We start from the raw sequence: 23,703 nt of genomic DNA, 5'->3' as shown, positions 1-23,703 counted from the left end.
TTCTTTTCTTTTCTTTTCTTTTCTTTTCTTTTCTTTTCTTTTCTTTTTCAGTATATGAAATTTATTGTCAAATTGGTTTCCATACAACACCCAGTGCTCATCCCAAAAGGTGCCCTCCTCAATACCCATCACCCACCCTCCACTCCCTCCCACCCCCCATCAACCCTCAGTTTGTTCTCAGTTTTTAAGAGTCTCTTATGCTTTGGCTCTCTCCCACTCTAACCTCTTTTTTTTTTCCTTCCCCTCCCCCATGGGTTTCTGTTAAGTTTCTCAGGATCCACATAAGAGTGGCAGAGAATCTAAGGACAGCTTATTTCTAAGTGACACTGTCAAGTTGTTAACTTCTCTGAGCCTCAGTTTCTTCCACTATAAACCTTGATAGGATTTTGTTAAAATAAAATGAACGAGTATGTGTGAAAATACTCTTTAAGTGCCATAAAATGCTTTGTATAATTTTTGTTATTTCATGTCTTTCAATTTCTAATAATTTTTATCATAAATGTCTTATGTGGTGATTATAGAGACGTCAGAGAATAAAATCACTCAATCTTAACACAGAGATAACCACGTTTAGTATTTCATTGTATTTCTTTTTAGACAATTTTCTACATTTAAATCTATGTAGATATATATGAACATCATAATTTTATGATTTAAAATACTCTGCTTTTTGCATATTTTTATGAGCTGAGATTTATTAGAATATTGTGAGCATTTTTCTATGAAATTAAGGAATTTTAGAAAGAGTGGTTATGTTAGATATATAATATTCTAATGAAGGAATGTATCAATTATTTCACTATTCTATAATTGGGAATTCAGGTTATTTCTGGGTTTTTTTGTTTAGTTCTTTTGCTATAATGCAAAATGAATGTCTTTGTATATGAGCTTTGTCCCAATTTCATATGATTTTCCTACGCTAGACTGCCTATACATAAAGTTACTAGATTATAAGGCTTAAACATTTAAAGATTATCCATATTTATTTGCAGATTTCTTCCCAGAAATTTTATAGCAAGCCCTACCCAGCAATGTATGAATGTGTCTTTTCTTACCATAACCTCACCAAAATTTGGATTCCTGTTTTAAATATTTGACAAATTTGATAGGGGTAATGGTTTCTTATTTTTGGTTTTATTTGCATTTGTTTGATTACTACTTAGATTGAACTTTCTTTCATAATGATATTAGTTATTTGTTATTTTTTTTCCCTTTTATCTATTCTTGTCTTTTGACTCTATTTCTGTTGATATACATTCCCAATGCACAGTGACTGATGGGGCTCTTTCAATAAGTGTTTGTTTTTTGCATTTGTTATATTTATGCATAAATATTATATAAAATATTAATTTTGTCATATTTATTGTAAATACATTCCCAGTTTATCCTTTGCTTTTTAAATTTTTTTAAATTTATCTTTATTATAATAATAATTATTTTTTAAATTTACATCCAAGTCAGCATATAGTGCAACAATGATTTCAGGAGTAGATTCCTTAATGCCCCTTACCCATTTAGCCCACCCCCCCCCCCCACAACCCCTCCAGTAACCCTCTGTTCTCCATATTTAAGAGTCTCTTATGTTTTGTCCTCCTCCCTGTTTTTATATTATTTTTGCTTCCCTTCCCTTATGTTCATCTGTTTTGTATTAGTGAGGTCATATGATATTTGTTTTTGTCTGACTGGCTAATTTCGCTTAGCATAATACCCTCTAGTTGCATCCACGTAGTTGCAAGTGGCAAGATTTCATTCTTTTTGATTGCCGAGTAATACTCCATTGTAGATATATACCACATTTTATTTATCCATTCATCCATCAATGGACATTTGGGCTCTTTCCATACTTTGGCTATTGTTGATAGTGCTGCTATAAACATGGGGGTGCATGTGTCCCTTTGAAACAGCACACCTGTATCCCTTGGATAAATACCTAGTAGTGCAATGGCTGGCTCATAGAGTAGCTCTATTTTTAATTTTTTGAGGAACCTCTATACTATTTTCCAGAGTGGCTGTACCAGTTTGCAGTCCCACCAGCAGTACAAAAGAGATCCTCTTTCTCCACATCCTCACCAACATCTGTTGTTGCCTGAGTTGTTAATGTTAGCCATTCTGACAGGTGTGAGGTGGTTTTGTGGTTTTGTGGTTTTGATTTGTATTTCCCTGATGATGAGTGATGTTGAGCATTTTTTCATGTGTCGGTTGGCCATCTAGAGGTCTTCTTTGGAGAAGTGTCTATTCATGTCTTTTGCCCATTTCTTCACTGGATTATTTGTTTTTTGGGTGTTGAGTTTGATAAGTTCTTTATAGATTTTGGATCCTAACCCTTTATCTGACATGTCGTTTACAAATAATCTTCTCCCATTCTGTTGGTTGCCTTTTAGTTTTGCTGATTGTTTCCTTTGCTGTGCAGAAGCTTTTTATTTTGATTTTGTCCAGGCACCAGGGGCGCCTGGGTGGCTCAGTCAGTTAAGCGTCCGACTTTGGCTCAGGTCATGATCTCACGGTTCGTGGGTTCAAGCCCCACATCAGGCTCTGTGCTGACAGCTCAGAGCCTGGAGCCTGTTTTAGATTCTGTGTCTCTCTCTCTCTCTGCCCCTCCCCCACTCACGCTCTGTCTCCCTCTGTCTCAAAAATAAATAAACATTAAAAAAAATTTTATTTTGATTAGGTCCCAATAGTTCTTGTTTTGTCTCCTCGAGGATTTTGATGGCTTCCTGTCTGACATTGAGGTCTTTCGTCCATTTTGAGTTTATTTTTGTGTATGGTGTAAGAAAGTGGTCCAGGTTCATTTTTCTGCATGTCGTTGTCCAATTTTCCCAGCACCACTTGCTGAAAAGACTGTCTTGATTCTACTGGATATTCTTTCCTGCTTTGTCAAAGATTAGTTGGCCATACGTTTGTGGGTCCATTTCTGGGTTCTCTGTTCAGTTTCATTGATCTGAGTGTCTGTTTTTGTGCCATGTCCTTTGCTTTTCAATTTTATTTGTTCTTTTAACATACAAAACCGTAAAATTGATGTGATCCACTTCCAGAGATAATTAAATAATCACACATATTTTCCTCTTGACTTTTGAACATTTAACTTTAATACAATTGGAATTTGTCTAGTATAAGTATAGAATTTGGTACAAAAATAGGATAAGTTAGAATTTAACTTTATTTCACACACTCTTAGGAAATTTTTCTAGTTCTTTTTGTTAAGTAATTCATCTTTCTCCATTGACTTGCGATGGCTTTTTTATTATATATTAAAGTTTTTAAGTGTACTAAAATCTGTTTGGGGACTACTTTTTCTTTTCATTAACCTATCTATCAAATTCCATGCCAAACAATTTTAATTATTGTTGTTTTTTGTGTTTTGATAACTACTAGGATAAATCCCATAACATTAAATCCTATTGAAAATTTAAATCCTATTAAAATTGTTCTTATAAGATTCTGCCCATATATTCTTAAGGATTAATTTTTTTTTTAAGTTTGTAATGTTTCCTTAATTTATTTTTGAGGGAGAGATGGAGTGCAAGTGAGGGAGGGCTAGAGAGAGAGGGAGACACAGAATCCAAAGCAGGCTCCAGGCTCTGAAATGTCAGCACAGAGCCCCAAGTGGGGCTTGAACTCATGAACCATGAGATCATGACCTGAGCTGAAGTTAGATGCTTAACCGACTGAGCCACCCAGGCACCCCAGATTAGTTTCTTAATTGAAATGTATTTGACATACAATATTGTGCAAACTTAAGATATGTAACATATTAATTTTATACATTTTTCTGTTGTGATACGATTGCCATTGTAACAATAATTTGGACCTCTATCACATTACATAATTATATCTTTTTGGTAGCTCAAATAATTAAGTTCTCGTCTCAGATTAATTTTTTTAATGTTTATTTACTTTTTGAGAGAGAGTACCCGTATGTGTGTGAGCGGGGGAGGGGCAGAGAGAGCGAGCAAGCGCGAGAGAGAATCCAAACCAGGTGGGGCTTGAACCCACAAACCTTGAAATCTTGACTTGATCTGAAACCAAGAGTCAGACACTTAACTGTTTGAGCCACTCAGGTGCCCCTCAGATTAGATTTTTTTTTTAATGTGGGGTTTTTGGTTTTTGTTTTTTGGTTTTTTTTTTTTTTGAGAGACAGAATTAGAGGCAGAGCAGGGGAGGAGCAGAGAGAGAGAGAAGGAGACAGAGAATCTCAAGCAGGCTCCACACTGTCAGCGCAGAGCCGGATGTGGGGCTCTAATTCACGAACTGTGAGATCATGACCTGAGCTGAAACCAAGAGTCAGATGTTTGACCATTTGAGCCACCCAGGAGCTCCATAATTTTTTAACTAGAAACAATCCCATTGAAATTTTTATTGGAATTACTTTAAACCTCAAAATTAATTTTATCTACTTATTGATTTAGCAGAATGAGTGCCTACCTTTGATTTCCTCATCTCTGTAATAGGTAGCTAGCTCTCAGTTCTAATCAACACTTTCTGTAACAGCATTCACAGTTTATTTGAAATTCAGCCTTTGGTAATTTGAAGTATCCTCTTGAGTCCAGTCTGGGAAAAATGTTTGACTAGCAAATCTAAGATTAGCTGTTCAAAGGGGCTTTTTTCTGATGGTTTCTTCTGGGAATGATAACTAGGTAAATAATCCTTGGAATACAACCTTTGATTTGAGTCTTATCTTTAATTTGTCTTTGGTTTTTGCTGATTTATTTAGAAAAACCCAAGTAAACTCTGATTTAAAGTGCACATTCCTTCCTCTGCCTTCTGCCCCTCCTCCTCCTACAAAATTATTTCTTTTTCTTTGCAGTTTAGAAATGTTCATTGACTCTGCCTTGAGGTCAGTCTCTAGCTTAATTTTGTTTGGCACTGCATCATCTTTCTCTGTCTCTAGCCTCTCTCTCTTTTTCTTTTGACTTTTTGCAATTACTCCTGTTGTTTTCAGCTTTTTACCATCTGTTCTGTGTTTTGGAATCCTGATCACTGTAGGTTGGATCTCCTTGCTCTGTTCTCTATTTAAAGCTCTCTACGATTTCTTGTATTTGCATAACCATTCTGTTCTCAAGGTATCTCACAAGTTTATTTTCTTTGGTTATCTGCAGTGTCATTTCTACTTTGTATAGCTTCAAATGGTTTTCTTAATTCTTCAGTCTCCATTTTCATTGCACTAAATTTATTTTTATCTTGAGCTGTTCTTATTTAAGATAAATAAATGTCTTTCTGAAATCTCATGAGTTTCATCTTTTCTTTATTTTTTTAGTTATTATTTTTAATGTTTGTTTATTTTTGAGAGAGAGAGAGAGAGAGAACACAAGTGGGGGTGGGGGGCAGAGGATCTAAAGCAGGCTCTACACTGAAAGCAGAGAGCCAGAAAGGGGACTCAAACCCATGAGCCATGAGGTTATGGCCTGAGCCAAAGTTGGATACTTAACCAACTGAGCCACCCACGTACCCCTCACCTTTTTCTTTAAATACTTATTATTTTCAATGATTTTTAATTTTTTTTATACATTAGAAATTAATGAATTTTCATTCTAGCCCTTGCTTTGTTTTCCTTTCTGAAACGATTTTGGTTGCAGATTTTTTTTAATGTTTATTTATTTTTGAGACAGAGAGAGACAGAGCATGAACGGGGGAGGGTCAGAGAGAGAGGGAGACACAGAATCAGAAGCAGGCTCCAAGCTCCGAGCCATCAGCCCATAGCCCGACGCGGGGCTCGAACTCACGAACCGCGAGATCGTGACCTGGCTGAAGTCGGACGCTCAACCAACTGAGCCACCCAGGCGCCCCTGGTTGCAGATTTTTATTGTTGTTGTTGATTAATTCATCTGTCATGTTTATGAATTAAGATTGGCTGGCACTGAAAAATTTTCATGATAGGCTATTATAATTGGCATTTTAATGAGATTTGAAGGAAAGTAGTTCCTGGTACTGTGAATTCTTTTATCTTCCATAAGTTCTGTGTTGCATTCCTAGAACCTACTTACATGATGCCTGACACATGACTGTGTGAAAATTAGACGTTCTTTGACAGTGGTACTTTTCTTCTATTTTAGGGACTTCACTGTGACTTTGCTTGCCTGATGTTTCAATACTTAGTAAATAAGCCATCAGAAGAAAGGGTCAGGGAGATCATTGTTAATGCTGTTGAAATTGAGCAGGTAAGCAGGGTAGCTTATATGATTAGCACATCTCTTTTTCTCTGATGTTTGTAATTATTGTGTTAGGTTGACTCATTTGAAATTGCCACTTATAAGCCAAAGCAAATATCAGTAATTTTATATAGTCAACCTGACAGTACGAAAAGATGATGCATTTCAATTATTATGTCAGTTTATAATTTGGTTCATAAGTAAATGTTATACATTAAGGTTTATGTATTTATGTCAATTTATAATTTGGTTCATAAGTAAATGTTATACATTAAGGTTTATGTATGTATGTTATGAAAAGATGATGCATTTCAATTATTATGTCAGTTTATAATTTGGTTACTAAGTAAATGTGATATATTAAAGTTTATGTATATTAAAACCTATTTCAGGATTTTTTTTTTCTGTCCCTTTGATCTGTCACATTCTGTGCCATAGCAAACTATTTTAATCATTTCAGCTTTATATTTTTTAGATTTTCAGCTACTGGAGGGAAGTGATAGTTTCTTCTTTGTTTTGTATTTTCAAAACCAAGCAGTGTATCTAGCTTGAAGCATGCACCAAACGTTTATAGAATTAACAAGTCAATGAGTTCACAAATAGTAAAAATTTATAGAATGTAAAAATTTCTGACTACAAAGACCTGGATGTTCCACTTAATGTTTTTATCATTTGAAAGAACTAGTTTAAAAATAAAATTAAAACTTTTGACTCTTTAAAAAAAATACCATACAGTTCAATAGCCATAGTTTTCATATTGGGAGGGGTGAAAAGGAATGAAATTCATTTTAGTATTTTTAATCATTTTGAGAACTAAATCCAAATGGTTAGTATTTTTGTTTTTTTCTCGGTTAACACTTTGCCACTGTCTTTCAATATAGTTGGAGTTCAGTTTAACCCCCAGATCCATTTCTCTTTCTCATTTTCTTTGTTAAATGTGTTTCTCTCTTTCCTAATCCCCTTCCATAACCATGTTCCCCACAGTGATCATCTCTGGTGAATCTTTTTCCGGATATTTCAGGACAAAGTATGCCCTTCTTTCTCTCTGGAAAGTCTGTGAATTTAGGTCCTACTTTGTAAAATATAAGTAATTTGACAGTTTCAGTTTACTTTGGCTATTTGAGAATGTGAAATACTGTGAATAGTAAAACCCCAAACATTTTTAAACAAATGGATGTTGCCATGTTGAAAGAATTTACCCTAGTGAACTTTCCTCAGGGACTTAGAAGATTAAAACTAATACCCTGTTTTTATTTGGAAAATACTTATTTATTGTTCTGTCTTTGTACTTGATTCTGTTTTTGTTCGTATCTCAGGAGTTTCTAACAGAAGCCTTGCCAGTTGGCCTCATTGGAATGAATTGTGTTTTGATGAAACAATATATTGAGTTTGTAGCTGACAGATTACTTGTGGAACTTGGATTCTCAAAGGTAAGATGTTTAAAAATTTACTACTAGCTAAAATGTTAGTAAGACCACTAAAATACTATATTTCATTGAAAGCATTTGTATCACATCAGTCTACTTTTTAAAATTACTGTGACGGGGCGCCTGGGTGGCGCAGTCGGTTAGGCGTCCGACTTCAGCCAGGTCACGATCTCGCGGTCCGTGAGTTCGAGCCCCGCGTCGGGCTCTGGGCTGATGGCTCAGAGCCTGGAGCCTGTTTCCGATTCTGTGTCTCCCTCTCTCTCTGCCCCTCCCCCGTTCATGCTCTGTCTCTCTCTGTCCCAAAAATAAATAAACGTTGAAAAAATAAAATAAAATAAAATAAAATTACTGTGACAGCCTTGTTTTGCATGAACAAATTTGTTTTGCAAAATCCTTTGAAACTTGAAATTCATAACAGAAGGAAGAAGCTGATAAATCTTAGAATTAATAAGTTCAATAAATTACTTGTAATAATTGCAGGTATTTAATAGGATTATCTTTAATTGGATTTAATATGTATATATATATGTTACCCTCATAAATCCTCATGGGTCTGTGTTGTAATTTTTGCATTAATACTTTTTTTAAAGACTTGTTTAACTTATGGGACACCTGAGTGGCTCAGTAGGTTAAGTGTCTTGACTCTTGATTTTGGCTCAGGTCATGATCTCATGGTTCGTGAGTTTGAGACCCGCATTGGACTCCCTGCTGATAGTGCAGTGCCTGCTTAGGGTTCTCTCTCTCTCTCCCTTTCTCTCTGTCCCTCCCATGTGTGTTCTCTCTCTCTCAAAATAAATAAAATAAGCTTATAAAAATAAAAAAGAAACCTGTTTACCTTTTACTTATTTAGTGAGATTGGTGCATCCAAACGTTTATACTTTTAAATACAAATGGTTATTAGGAAGACATTAACTGTCATAATTTGGTCCTTTGAACTCAGTTGCCTTTTAAGTTATTTTTCATTTTTTTTTTTATCAGAGATAATATACCTGAATTTCATAAAGTCGTGTGCTTCTCACATGACATAACAGGTGGAGGCTGCAGCCAGTCTACCTGGGTTTGAATCCTGGCTCTGCCACTTTCTAGCTCTGTGACCTTAAGCACGTTGTTTAACCTCTACCTTCATTTCCTCATCTACGAAAGGGAGATAATAATAATACTTACCAGAAAGGATTGTTGATGAGTTGGCATACATAAAGCACTTAAAATACTATCAGACATACAGTAAATACATACTAAGTGGTCATGTTGTATTCACCATAATTGGATATTCATGGAACTTTACAATGTACTGTATATGCGATGGTAATTAGAAATTATAGGTTTTAACTTGTTAGCATGGAAATGTAAGCTTAAGTTGTATTTAATGAGAAGCCTTGTTATGTGTTGTTGTTCTTATGGATGTAATTTGGCTTCTTCAGAATGTCTAATAACACTTCTTTTCTTTTTAGGTTTTTCAGGCAGAAAATCCCTTTGATTTTATGGAAAACATTTCTTTGGAAGGGAAAACAAATTTCTTTGAGAAACGAGTTGCAGAGTATCAACGTTTTGCAGTTATGGCAGAAACTACAGATAACGTCTTCACCCTGGATGCAGATTTTTAGAACTCTCCCCATAGATAAACCTATCACTGGTAAATAGCAGTCTGTTTTTCTCTGCTTTAAAAAACAAAAAAAACAAAACAAAACAAAAAAACAAAGTAGCTCCCTTAGGCAACAAAAGTTTGCTTAAAAGGAAATCCAAAACCAAATTTCAATAAGTTGGATTTATAGAAATACACTCTAATTTTCCCATTTGACATTCAGGATGTGACTTCAATTCTATTGTTTTGTCACGAAAATATAAGATGGTGTTATGTAGTGATTAAGAGCATGAGGTGAGGGGTCAGATTTGAGATTCTGCCCTTACTGCTTTGTGTGACCCTTGGAAAGTCAGTTAATCTCTCTAAATCTCACTGTATGTATCCTTAAAGTGGGTGTAATAGTAGCTCCTAAATTTATCATGTGGATATGAGGATTGAGCCACAAAATAGGTGCTTAGCCACGACCACCACCATTACTACTTATTAACAGTCTTAATTATGGTGATGTTGTGATAAAATTCTCCCCTGTCCTCAAAGTAATTTTGATTCTAGGTTCTAAGATCTAGAATTAGATCTTTATATTTTAATGTTTGAGGGAGAATATAAAGATTTCATTTAAAAATTATAATTCTCATTAACTTGAGAATTGCTTCTTCAAATTCCTCAGCATGTAGTAAAGGAAATTTAGTTCTCAGTTGCTTTGGGCAGGACACTTATGAAGTGAAATTCGGGAGATCAGCCTGGCAGTTGACCTTGTAAGTAAAATGATTTTGCTCCTTTAGAAATCAAAAAGGTAACAATTGCCAGACATAGCTAGCCCTGAAATGTTTAAACCCTGGGTGAATTAGCTAGAATAGCATTTCCCCAAGAATGTTCTAAAAGCTGTGAGCCCCTCTAGATATTTTGTGGGGAAAAATGGGATTCTGTGGTCAGATGAACCTGGGAAATGCTATCCTCCCTTCTTCCTCTTTGAAGTATATAGTCAGTACATCAAAGAGAGAAATTCTTCAGGACATAAAACTTACTTCTCCCTGCATATCCCAGACTTACTTAACAAAGGTCTGTAGTTTACCTGTTAACATCTCACCTAACTAGTATTCCTCTGAATATAGTTTGGAAAAGGCTGCCCTAGAACCATTTTGTACACAGAGGAAGGACTTGTGGACTAGGCAAAGGAGACCTGGAGGGATTTACTAAACCATTCATATTTGTGCCGAGCTGAGTAACGTACCTGAGACTGACCTCAGCTGTGCTTCTTTAATACTCTTCAAACTCTTTTATGCTGTTAACAGGAACTATGCATCCTGCACAATAGCAGATGGCAAGGGAGACAAAGGTTTCTGCAGAGGAGACAGTGAGGAAAGGCCATGGACCCCTCTTTATCGTTAGGAAGAGCCAAGAGGTAGCCTGAGCCCCCAAAACAGTGTGGTTCCCCACTTAACAGCAAACTGCTTTATAACATTCTGCAACCTAGAATTTAGAGATTTTGCACTTTGCATAAGTTTTTGCTCCATTCATTCAGCAACGTTCTAATGACTAAAAATGGGAGTTCTCAAGTGGATGCAAGAGGACCAGGCCATAACCTTGTTAGGGAAACTGTCAGAAGCCTGTGATATTTCGGCCTATGACAGTGCCATTTGTTCAGTTTGTTCAGTGCTTCATGGTTGGCCAGCTGGTTTTACATCATATCACGTGATCACTCAACAGCCTTATAAGCTTGACAGCTAATATTGACATTTTACTGCTAGGAGAGAGTGAGGCTCAGGGAAGTTAAATGACTTGGCCAAGGTGGGCTCTTATCACCGTCCTTTGCAGTAGAATTCTTTTTCCCTAGAGATTATCATCTTTCTTGTAGTTAGTCCTTTACATCCATCTTGATGTGATTTTGCCTATTTTCTCATTCAGGTATCATGTACTTTATTAAGGTATTATGTAAATTATTTACCTATATTCAGGTAGTATGCTCAAAGATGTGTATACTACTGTAGAAACACTTAACATTATAAATTGAGAATATCTGCAATAATATTGGAATGAAAGAAAAAGTTTTCAGTGCATATTCCCTTTGTTTTGAATCCAGATCTTTCTCATAGGTAATGACAGGTGCCTTAATATGAAGCTTATTTATAGTAGCAATAAACCTAACTGTTGAGATGAAGAAGTTTTAATACTGAAATACTGGATTTTTAATACACTGGTTTATTATATTCAGTGTTCTATATCCTTTTCCAGGCCTTCAGGTTGCATATTTATTTATTATGTTTAGTATTTTGGTTCCTAGTTCTTAAGGAATGAAGAAATTGAGGAATTGCCTTTTAATACTATCTCACAGGTAAAGGAATTCAGAGTATGTTTACAAGTTTTTTTTAATAGCACATGTACTTAAGTCATTGCTATAGTAAAGTTAAGTTTGTTATTTAGGAATGTAAAAACTTGTAGTTCATGACAGCACTTATTAAAAATAACTTCATTGTAGTATGTAGAATCATGACTTGGAAGGACTTGGGAAGACAGTTTGACTCAGTGCTTTCAGACAAGGCTATTTTGTTGTTCAGTTACACACAATAATAAACAATTGTTTTTACTTATGGCTTACTCGAGTCATGTCTTAGTGTCTCATTTTGGAATATCAACATTTTCTTCTTCTTTTGACATTTTATTTTTTATTCATAAAAAGTGATTACAGTTGGCCCTTGAACAACATGGGACTTAGGGGCACCAAACCCCCGCAGGGTTGAAAATCCACATGTAACCTTTGACTGCCCCACAAGTTAACTATTAATAGCCTACTGTTGACTGGAAGCCTTACCAATAACACAAACAAGTTGATTAGCACATATTATGTGTGTTATATGTATTGTGTACTGTATTCTTACAATAAAGTGAGTTAGAGAAAAGATGTTTTTAAGAAAATCATAAGGAAGAGAAATACACTTACAGTACTATACTCTATTTATTGAAAAAAATCCACATATACGTGGGCCTGTGCAGGTCAAACCCATGTTCTTCAAGGGTCAACTGTATTGAGAAAACATAGCAGTTTGCATATTTAAAACACATTTAATATTCATAACTTTGCATTTTACATTTAAATATGCTAACTTCCATGTCATAGAATTCCCATACTGCATTTGCATGGATTAAGCTAAGGGCTTAATGTCGCTAACTGATTTTCAGTGATAAAGAAATCTGTTCCTGAGCTGCATAAAAGCCAGTTTAGTCCTATAATCAGGTATTATGTTTTTGAACTAAATTGCATGAATTGGTAGCCAACTCAGGAGCTCTTCTCAGTGGAATCTGCATGAGTGGTACAGAAGTGAAATCTAGTTTTTCTTTGTTTTTCCCAGCCTTTAGATAATCTCCTTTTTAGATGACCGTAAATTTGAAGGAAAACTTGATATTCCCAGGGCCTTAGAAAGAAAGGATTTAAGCTTTCAAATTTGGGGCCTAAGGAAAATATAGGTAAAAATGGAAGGATAGAGATTGATTTTTTTGTACAGATAAAAATACAACAATTCAAGTCTTTTTCTAAGTTCACAAGATTGTTAACTTAGTGCATTTGATTCTTTTATAATAATGTTTTGTTTTTTTCCAAATGTCTGGTAATTTAGCAAAGCTATTTGGTATTTACTGTGTATATAGAGAGCTTTATTAGGTGTGGTGTACCTAAGTCTTTTTGCTAAAATGCATTGTGGTCAATCAAGCCAACCCTGAATATGTAGAATGTTGGGGGTTTTTTTCCCCAAAGAAATAGGTTGTTTTGTTATTTTTGGGGGTTAGTGTGTTGAAATAAACTGTATCATAGCTACATCATTTTGTGTGTGTCCTTTTTGAGTAAGAGTATTTCTTTATAAGTGAAGGGGCTACCCTAATTAAGAAATGTATATGTTTTCTCTTTGTGCATACAGATAAATACATATTGGTATTACTTTGTTCAACTCTCTCTCTCTCTCTCTCTCTCTCTCTCTCTCACACACACACACACACACACACACACACACACACACACACACTGTTCTTTTGACATAAGTGGGATTCCCCCAGTCCTCCCTCTCATCTGCCTTCACCTAATCCATGTCTCTTTATATCCAGCTGAGATTCCACAATACATAATATTACTAGGGGTAACATGTGTACTTTACCAATACCCTGAACTCTGTTCCTCTTCTGCATTTATACCATACATAGAAAAGTCAAGGAGATTTCCCCACCCTGTTACAAACATGACGACAATCAGTTTTTCCATATTTTCCTCAATAAGCAGCCAAATGCTGCTAGAGAAAAGGACACGTAAGACAAATTGGATCTCCTTACTATAAATCCATGTAAACATTTACCTACTGTCTTAGTCCGTTGGGGCTGCTATTGAAAACTACTATAAACTCGGGGGCTGAAACTAGGCATTTACTTCTCACAGTTGTGGAGGCTGAGAAATCAAGGTGCTGACAGATTCGGTGTCCCGTGAGTCTCGCTTCCTGGTTCATAAACAGTTGTCTACTCACTATGTACTCACATGGAAGAAGGGTGAGGGAGCTCTCTGAGGTCTCTTTCATAAGGGCCCTAACCCTATTCATGATCCAGTCACCCAGGCTCCACCTCCAAACATCAGCCCACTGGGGATTAGGTTTCAACATGAATTTTGGTGGGACACAGCATTCAGTTTATAGCACCTCAGCACTATCTGATAACTCTAGTACAATTTCCTGGTAAACTTGTTCTCCATTCTCCACAATTGCTTTTCCACACTATGCCCACCTTCTGCTACTACCCTCACTCCCCAAGAAGGTGCCTTTGTCATCTGCTTTTTCTTTGTGAATTGTGGGCCCACGAGCGATATTCTGGGCTGAAAAATATGACAATTAGAGGAGTCCTAAATCTAGAACCTAAGAAGCCACAGTATAACTCAATATACAAGTGTCTGTGCATGATTTCTGTCCTGTGGAGTCCTTGCAATCAGAGAGCGATTGAGGACATTAGCTGTTCTTTTTTTTAAATATTAAATATACTTTATTGTCAAATTGATTTCCATACAACATCCAGTCCTCATCCCAACAGGTGCCCTAATGCCCATCACCCACATTCCCCTCCCTTCTGGGAATAAGAGCCACTTACTTGTGGGAGCTGCTGTTCCCTTTCCCACCGCGTGGGGTTCCCACGGCTGCCAAGCCAAATGCGTACTCCTATCTGTCTCGGCCCGGGGTAAGGCAGGCGATCCAGGAGGGAGCCACATCCTTACCTAAGTCATGTCTAAATGAAACTAAAGGCACAGAAGCACTTTTATTCGAAGGACAAAGCTAGAGAAAAAGTCCTAGTTCCAGCTCCCCCCAAAGCCTAACGATATCCCCATTCTTTGCAATTTTTCATTATCTTCTATAAAGGTTAATAAATGACTACTTTTTGCCTAAGATAGTGTAAGTCTCCTGATTTGCAACCCAAAGGACCCTAGGTAGAACAAAAATTAGCCCCTGGAAACAAAAAAGGAATTGGGAAGAACCAGGGCGTCCGGGTATGTATCAGTCAAGAAGCTGAGAGCCCAGGGTTTGCTCCTGGAGAGGCCCCTGAGAGCCAGGTGAAGTGTTCAGTGAAACTGACGTACTGTGGAGAGGGCGAGGTGAAGAGGAGAGGGAGGCACAGTGGAGTTGTGAGTTTTAGAAGAGCAGGGTTGTTACCAATGAATGTGGTGTCCACGATCTGCATGGTCATCCTGTAATAAGAAAAACAGCTGTCCTTGTTTTATGGGACCTTTCTAGGAGCCTTGAGCACCTGGGCTTTCTGCACACTGTGCCAGCACTCAAACCACATCTGCTCTGCTCATTTCTCCAGGTTAGCATGTTTCCACATCACGGGAAACAAGAGCATCCTCCAGTTTGTCTGAGTAAAGGCCAAGGGGTATGTTCTTGATATTCTCTCATTGTTCATGATAGTGTCCAAATTCTGTGCAAAAACTTAATTCCCAGTGAGATAATAAGTATTTGTACATACTTTAGTGCTTGTAAGGTGATTTTGCAATCCTATTACTCTAACCACTTCGTTGGTTCACTCATTTTATAAGAAATTGCCATGTCCCAATAATATTAAAAAGGGACCTGAGGCTCAGGTTAAGTTACTTGCCTGAGACCGCACAACTAGTAAAAGAGGCAGGTGTTATGGCTTTAAATCCCATCATCTTTTCGCTGAGTGCACCCAGGTTTCTATTCCTACTGTTGGTGATATTTTTCATGGGATAGATCTCCTTGACCTCTACGCTTTCCTAACACACTCTGTTGGCAGGTGTCAATTTAGAGCTTCACTTGTTCTCCCCCAAAGCCTGCTGGGAATTGTGTTTAAACATCACTTAATGGAGGGGGCAGAGAGGGCTTACCTGCTGAGGCCTGGTTGGATTGGCAATAAGGTTTGAAGACATCAGAGCTGCAAGGGCAATTGATACTTATTTTCTAATCATATTTGGGATATATATCTTCAAAAATATTGCTTTAAGTAAAAAGTAAATTTTAAAGAATTAGATAAAGTAATAGTACAGGTGGAACTCAGAATGGCATATCCTGGCAGTGGTTGCATATGACAATTTTGGAAACCTGAAACCAAATCTCTCATGTCTAAAATGTTGAGGTGTCCAGATCAGAGCTCCCCAAGAAGTCCTTCTCGGAACTCAGGTTATAAAGTGGTAGCAAACAAAGACATACTTGCTTCAATTTGTTTAAATTTCAGATGATAGGGGAGCATGTGCCTCTAATTCTTGTCATCTGTTGGTTTGGGTCTCTAGGTTTAGAGTCCCAAATTCCAGAGGATGTACACCGTCCTTCATGTGGCTAACAGGGAGTCAAACCCACTGAAGGCAACATCCAGACACAATCAACCTTTACGTCTCTGAGAAAACAGTTGAGTAAAAATCTGTTCCAAGCATCTCTCCTGTGTGTGATACAATTATACTTATCTCTAGGAACTTATCTCTATGGCTCATCGATGGGCCATAGAGTTTGACACAGAGTTTTTTCCCTTTCAGATTTTTTCTCTGCTCCTACCTTCTTTACTGGCTGGCCTCTACTCATCCATCCTCTGGGAAAGTCCTTCCTCTGTGTGCTCATAGCTCTCTATATCTGGCTAACATTTAACTGAGCCACTTTCAGATGAGAAGTTGGTTTTTTTTTTTTCACATTTGTGTTTTCCATGTGGACGTAGCAGTTTATCAGTATTTCCTCAATGAATGAATGAATGACAGTCATTATTAGTTGAATCATGAAGCCTGGTTTCATGTAATCAGAATAAGCTGGTCGCTAGAAACTGTCATTTACAGAGCACATGTGCCCTGTTTGCTTTACATATATCACATCATTTTATGCTCTTAATCCTATTGTAACTTATTTTTCCTTCAATCCTTCAAAAATATTTATTGAGTGTATCCTAAATGTCAGACACTGTGCCAGGTGCCGGAGATCAAACTATGAAAAAAACAGACCTGACGTCTGCCTCATGGAGTATAGTGGGGTAGACACACATTAAAGAGTTATTTCCTCTATTTTCAAGGTGACTTTCAGAGAGGGTTTACTCCTTATCTACTCCTTGCTTAAAGTGGTACTGATAAAGCCAGGATTCTGCCAGTTTGGTTTGATACAGTTCATGCTTTTCCTAGACTCCCCTGATAAAGACATCTCTGCAGCTCTGATGAGCAGAGTCCCAGGTCCCATGGGCGGTGGGTCCCAAACCACCTCAAAGGGCTGTGCAGCCTTAGATGAGGGTCAGCAGCTGCAGGCACTGCTCAGGCTGCAGGGGAGAAGCCCGTGGAGGTGAGGGTCAGACACTGCCACATCCTACCCTCAGCTTCCGGGCGGCTCTGCTGTAGTCAGTGGGGCATTTGGTGGGCAGGGCTGATGGGAATTTAGCAAAGCTAATTCCATCTAATTCTCCACAAGGGAAGAATAGCTTCAGCATCTTGCCAGCTGCTACCAGCGTAAAGCTCAGAGTTGCCAGCCCCCATGTGTCCTGCACAGAGCTGGAAAAAGACAAAGGAGGCTGTCGTGGCCCCCCGCCTTCCCTGAGGTTGGGTGAAGCAGAAGTGACTGTGGCGGAAGGTGGGGGGGCACACGGTACCAAGTCCCCTTTCTTGCTGGACAACTGTGACCTGGCTGCCCCACTGGCCTTCTGTTCCCCATCTGCACCTTCGACTGCCTGCAGGTGCAAGATCACGATGTTTTGCCAGAGGTCTCATTTCCTGATTTCCTCATGGTGGAGCCCTTGAGCCACTGGTTTCTCTGCTCAGAGGCTGCTCCTTCACTGTGGGAATTAAGGAGGTAGATTTTTTCTTTTTTTCTTTTTTTAATATATGAAATTTATTGTCAAATTGGTTTCCATACAACACCCAGTGCTCATCCCAAAAGATGCCCTCTTCAATGCCCATCACCTACCCTTCCCTCCCTCCCACCCCCCCATCAACCCTCAGTTTGTTCTCAGTTTTTAAGAGTCTCTTATGCTTTGGCTCTCTCCCACTCTAACCTCATTTTTTTTTAAGGAGGTAGATTTTAAAGAAGAACGATGCTGTTTCCAGATTAGCTTGGGCTACTGGGCGGAAGGGAGGCCTCTGGACACACAGAAGAACTTCCTGCTCAGCACTGACCCTTTAGAAAGGCAAACTCCCTTGGGCAATTTCACCCCTGGCTGGTTGTACAGAAATGAAAGTCTAGGTGACAGTACCGTAAGGGAAAGCCCTGCACTTTGGTACCAACTGAAAGAGGAAAAGCCTCTTTCCATAGAGGGATGCTGAGCACTTATGAAGCAACTGACAAAGCCACACATTTTTATGAAGTATCAGGAGCCCTGGACTAGTCACAGAGTTACCTGTGATTGTTATTTGCTCATCCATCACTTTGGGGGAGGGGTGGTGGAGAGGGGAGGGTCAGAAATGGCAGAAAGACAGCACTTACCCTCTGGCCCATTCTGAGAGGATCTGAGAGTGGAGGGGAAGGTACTAGCTCTTGTCTGTTGTACCAGAACGGATCACGCCATTCCTTTGGCCCTGGATACCTGAGGCTCCCATCCACCTCTGTCTGGGGAAGGTGATATCTATGGTCAGGGCAGGATATTTTAACAATTCAGGTGTGGGGAGCAGGTTTCTTGAGAGCTAGGGGTCATTAAATGATACTCCATCCTATGAACACTAAGTCCATCTTGCCTCAGTTAACTCCCTTGCAACTCACAGGAAGTACCTCCAGGTATGGGACTCTGCTATGGTGAGGTGTGGAAGAACACAGGCTTTAGAGCCAAACCACTTGGGTTCAAATCCTGGCTCTAGCATTTACTGGCTGGATGACTTTGGCAGGTTAAATGTGCAACTGGGAGGAACAACAGTATGGACTTCTTGTGTCGTTGTAGAAATACGCAGAACACTTAAAATAGACCCAGCACATAGTAAGCACTCAGGAATTGAAGCTATTATCTCCAAGCTTCTGCTTAGCATTAAAATTTCAACATTTCCATTAGCTGGAGTGACCTCAGAGTCAATAGCTCCTCCAAGGCTGAGCTATGGGCTTCTTCCCATGTCACCTTTAACAATTTCATCATTATATAGGTTTCAGTTCCCTCTTACAGGCTGGTCATCCAAATTTTTAGTGTAGATTTATAAACAGTCTTAGTATCTGGCATGTTCATTGGCTGGGAAATAGATTTTTGTGCTTCCTTAACAAGTAAGAGAGTTTTACTCTTCCTACAACATTAGGAGTAAGTTAAAGTCAGTTCACCTTAATTATACTTACAGGTTTAACATCCGTTGTCATTATCATTAGCCTTTTAAGGCTAATAAACAAATCCCAATCCCAATAATGAATAATTCCTATTTGGTTCTATGAGTAGCAAAGTCAAGTAGCTTTAGCGCCACAGCGTATCACTGCTCTAAGGAGAACCCTGGGTCCCAGTAGATCTGGTCCTGTTGTTCCCGCAACTAGATTGAGAGTTTGAGGGTGCAGACTCGCTGGTCCTCTGCCTTAAAAGTCCCTCCTTGCACCAGGTGGGATTCAGACTGGTTATCATTTGCAACAGGGAGCTCAGTTTGAGCTTAGGCCCTACCACTGGCCTTTAGGATTGGCTGGGTCATGACTCACCATGACTCAACTGAAATTTCTTAGCCTGGGGTCTCCTGGGAGAGAATCAGCCCTGAGGCAAGGAGGAGACAGATCTGATAGGTCTGACCCAAGTGATAGGTTTGGGCAGAGATTTTGAATGTAGCATGGAAGCCACTACACAAACCCTACCAGGCAGAGCAAAGGGGAAGGTAGACCTTGAATGGTTTCACACACCCTTGCCCATGTTGGGATGCAAACCACACAGAGGGGAACACAAAGGGAGAGGTCGGTTCTCCTTTCCAGACCAATTTTGTACTTGACTTTGGTGCCTGGCAGAGCATTGTGAAGTAGGGGTGCCTAGTTGTTCCAACTTGTTGCTATTGCAAACAATAGGTGGTGAACATCCGTATACATTTATACATATACATGTACATATACAACTTTATACAGATCCGTGATTTTCTCTGGGATAAATTGGGTCAGAGGAATGTAGAATTCTGAAGTTGCCTCACTTTTTTTTTTTTTTTTTAACTGTGTATGGAAGTAAAATATGCAGCCAGGCCTGTCTTTTTTTCTTTTAGATAATGCAGATGTTTACATACAAAAATTTTTTCTTGCTTTCTTTCTTATCTTTCTTTTTTTACTAAAACTGTTGATATATTTTAAAACTTTGATCTCTTTTTAAAATGTTTTAAATGTTTATTTATTTTTAAGAGAGAGAGACAGAGCACAAGTGGGGGAGGGCAGAGAGAGAGAGGGAGACACAGAATTCGAAGCAGGCTCCAGGCTCTGAGCTGTTAGAACAGAGCCCAACGTGGGGCTCAAACTGACGAACTGTGAGATCTAGACCTGGCCCGAAGTTGGACGCTCAACCGACTGAGCCACCCAGGCACCCCTAAAACTTTCATCTTTGGACTTAGGTGAAAAAATTTTGTTTTTATTTTTATTTCTGGCCACACTTCTATTTATCCCTATGGCAGATACTCTTAGTTGTCTACTCCAAAGCCATTCCCAGCCCTTGCCCGCTTCAATGATAGAAGTTGGGAAAGCCACATGCTTGCTTTCTCAGACTCCCTTGTAGCTAGAAGCGGCTAAGTGGCCCAGTTTGGCTAAAAAAAATACATAAAGCAAAGCCTGTTGGGTCTTACGGGGAAATGTTTTTTCCTCACTGCTGAGAGTAAGGCTTATGAGAAGAAAATCTCTGCCAGGACTACTCCTTTGTGCCCTGCCTTCAATAAGTTGTGTGGGGATGTAACCTTGCTACAGCGGCAGCCACTTTATAATGAGCGAGGCAACATGCATGAGGAAGAACAAAAAAAGCTAAGACACTAAAGATGGAAAAGGTAAAAGGCAAAAGATGCCTGGGTTTTGAAGATACTGCTACATGGACCAGCCATGATAACTCCTACCTCCCATTGTCTGTTCTGTGAGACAAGAAGTACCAAGATTACCTAAGCCATTCTTACCCATGGTTTCTATTATAACAAATACATCTGATTGGAAACAACCTCCCCTTTTTAAAACAATTCAAAATGAATTCATCATCCTTTCCCTTTCATCCTGCATTCCTCACCCATGGGGTGGCTTATTGTATGTATGTATGTATGTATGTATGTATGTATGTATGTATTTCTTTACTTAGAGAGAGGGGTGGGGGAGGGGCAGAGGGGTGGGGAGAGAGCATCCTAAGCAGGCTCCATGCTCAGTGCAGAGCCGGACATGGGGCTCCATCTCATGACAATGAGATCATGACCTAAGCTAAATCAAGAGTCAGACCCTTAACCGACTGAGTCACCAGATGCTATAGGGTGGTTTAAATACTCCTAGCCCGATTACATTCTTTACAGAAAGTTTAAGAATGTAAGACACCGGGATCCATTTCTCAGCAATTCTGGCGTCCTTCACAAACATTCCTGCCCACCCAGCCCTGGTTCAGCCTGGCTTTTCCATGCCTTGGCAGAGGGCACAAGGGAGCCCTGAACAGTCAGTCAGCCGCCTTCCTTGTGGCCCCTCCCTTGGGCCGCACCCCTCCCCCTCCATAGCAGCGAGGTCAGAGAAGGTGTCTGAAGCACTCCTGAGTTGTCATGCCCTGCCTGCTCCTCATTTTAGGACTGTGCCCCCTTCCTGAGGAGGAGTCTCAGTGAGTGGGATCTCTGTGTTAGTGCCTTTTAGCTGAGACCAAGTTAGAAAGGCTTAATGTTCAAACAAGAACCTTTGTCCTGAAAATAGTGCATGAAGTGCCTGTGCTGGAAGACAACGAGCTTAGCGATTCCTTTAGACTCAGAGACGGCTGGGATCGGTTTCCCTTCTGCAGGTATGTTTGGACTGAGTGAAGTGTTTGATTGCATTACTCCTGAATGGCTGGTTTCCTGTTGTGATTTAGCTAATATTCAAATTTCCTGCATCAGAAATAAATTACAGGGCTTATTCCACCCTACAGCCCAAACTTTCACAAACAGCCAGCAGAGGGGGAGGGAGGGAGTGGCGCAGAAATGTGTGCTCACGCTAAGCAGCTGGGGTGGAAGGGGCAGGCTGTAAGGAAAGCCTCCTGCCTGGTTCAGGGTTAGATACTGAGGAGAGAGTGGGAGGAGGAGCAGAAGATCCAGTGGGGCAGAGACCAAGTTCTCAATGTGTGGTGCAGTGAAAACAGTGCTGGGTTGGGAGTCCTGGAGAGCTGTAAACTGGAAAGATGAAATGCTTTAGTCAGATGGGAAAATGGGATAGGAAGTCTCAGCTCTACCATTTATTAGCCTTATGACTTCGGGTGAGTGACTTAAACTCCTCTGAACCTCAATTTTTCTATCTGTAAAATGGGAATGCCTATGGATTCAAGATTTAAAGGAGTTGTAGTATAGGGTGTGCACTTCACTGCAGTGAATTAAGAGGCACGCAGATGTGAGCTGAGAATGGAAAGAGGAGCGTGCTGGGAGAGAGGGGTAGGGGCCAAGTCCCACTTGTGGCTGAGCTGGTCCTGTTTGGTTTTAACTGTCAAATACAATTAAATACAGTGATCGAGTGATCACTGACTCTCATGTGGTCAGGCCAGGCCCTCCTTAGAGCTCTGTGACTCTCAGAATGCCACCTGATAATCTAGTGCAGGCTTCTTCTGTAGACAAGGGAACTAAGGTCCAGAAAAGTCAAGAAGCTTGCATAAGGTCCCATAGCTATTGCAAGGTAGAGCAGTCACTGCAACTAGACCTAGGTCTTTAGTTTTCACATTCAATTTTGCTTGGTAACTTGGCTTTTAAAACCTTTCACGTCAGGGTACCTGGGTGGCTCAGTCAGTTAAGTATCTGGCTTTATTATTTTTTTTAATGTTTATTTATTTCAAGAGTAAGAGAGAGCATTAGCAGGGGAGGGGCAGAGAGAGAGGGAGGCACAGAATCCGAAGCAGGCTCCGAGCTCTGAGCTATCAGCACAGAGCCTGACACGGGGCTTGAACTCATGGAACATGAGCTCATGACCTGAGCTGAAGTCAGACGCTTAACTGACTGAGCCACCCAGGAACCCCATAACGGACTCTTTTTTTTTTTTTTTTTAATTTACAACCAAGTTAGCATATAGTGCAACAATGATTTCAGGCGTAGATACCCTTACCCTTACCCTTTGAGCCCATCCCCTCCTCTCACAACCCCTCCAGTAACCCTCTGTTTGTTCTCCATATTTGTGAGTCTCTTCTATTTTGTCCTCCTCCCTGTTTTTATATTATTTTTGTTTCCCTTGCCTTGTGTTCATCTGTTCTGTATCTTAAAGTCTCATATGAGTGAAGTCGTATGATTTTTGTCTTTCTCTGACTAATTTCGCTTAGCATAATACCCTCTAGTTCCATCCATGTAGTTGCAAGTGGCAAGATTTCATTCTTTTTGATTGCCGAGTAATACTCCATTGTATATATATACCACCTCTTCTTTATCCATTCATCCATTGATGGGCATTTGGGCTCTTTCCATACTTTGGCTATTGTTGTTAGTGCTGCTATAAACATGGGGGTGCATGTGCTTCTTCAAAACAGCACACCTGTATCCCTTGGATAAATACCTAGTAGTGCAATTGCTGGGTCCTAGGGGTAGTTCTAATTTTAATTTTTTTGAGGAACCTCCATACTGTTTTCCAGAGTGGCTGTACCAGTTTGCATTTCCACTAGCAGTGCAACAGAGATCTACTTTATCCACATCCTCGCCAACATCTGTTGTTGCCTGAGTTGTTAATGTTAGCCATTCTGACAGGTGTAAGGTGGTATCTCATTGTGTTTTGATTTGTCTATCCCCGATGATGAGTGATGTTGAGCAATTTTTCATGTATCGGTGGCCATCTGGATGTCTTCTTTGGAGAAATGTCTATTCATGTCTTTTGCCCATTTCTTCACTGGATCATTTGTTTTTTGGGTGTTGAGTTTGATAAGATCTTTATAGGCTTTGGATACTAACCCTTTATCTGTTATGTCGTTTACAAATATCTTCTCCCATTCTGTTGGTTGCCTTTTAGTTTTGCTGATT

General features: G+C 39.3%; 1 protein-coding gene and 1 long non-coding RNA gene across 2 annotated transcripts in view; one reads left to right on the top strand and one right to left on the bottom strand.

Annotated features, from left to right (window-relative positions):
- RRM2B (ribonucleotide reductase regulatory TP53 inducible subunit M2B) overlaps window positions 1-12,965 on the top strand; it is a 36,900-nt gene extending 23,935 nt beyond the window's left edge. Inside the window, exons 7-9 of the mRNA XM_040494153.1 lie at window positions 6,051-6,155; window positions 7,463-7,576; window positions 9,025-12,965. Coding sequence (XP_040350087.1) covers window positions 6,051-6,155; window positions 7,463-7,576; window positions 9,025-9,177 — 372 coding nt within the window. The 3' untranslated portion in view covers window positions 9,178-12,965. The remainder of the gene's footprint in view (window positions 1-6,050; window positions 6,156-7,462; window positions 7,577-9,024) is intronic.
- Window positions 1-18,193, bottom strand: part of LOC121042801 (uncharacterized) — a 32,347-nt gene extending 14,154 nt beyond the window's left edge. The window contains exons 1-3 of the long non-coding RNA XR_005796452.1: window positions 18,074-18,193; window positions 15,517-15,563; window positions 14,268-14,412 (exon numbers count right to left, since the gene is read on the bottom strand). This is a non-coding gene — a long non-coding RNA (uncharacterized LOC121042801). The remainder of the gene's footprint in view (window positions 1-14,267; window positions 14,413-15,516; window positions 15,564-18,073) is intronic.
- Window positions 18,194-23,703: the final 5,510 nt, after the last annotated feature.

The sequence above is a fragment of the Herpailurus yagouaroundi genome, unplaced genomic scaffold (genome assembly GCF_014898765.1).
Source record: "Herpailurus yagouaroundi ecotype Mexico unplaced genomic scaffold, PumYag 186, whole genome shotgun sequence".
Classification (NCBI taxonomy): domain Eukaryota; kingdom Metazoa; phylum Chordata; class Mammalia; order Carnivora; family Felidae; genus Herpailurus; species Herpailurus yagouaroundi.
The sequence above is the reverse complement of the archived record's forward strand: the minus strand, read 5'-3'. Positions and strand labels throughout refer to the sequence as shown.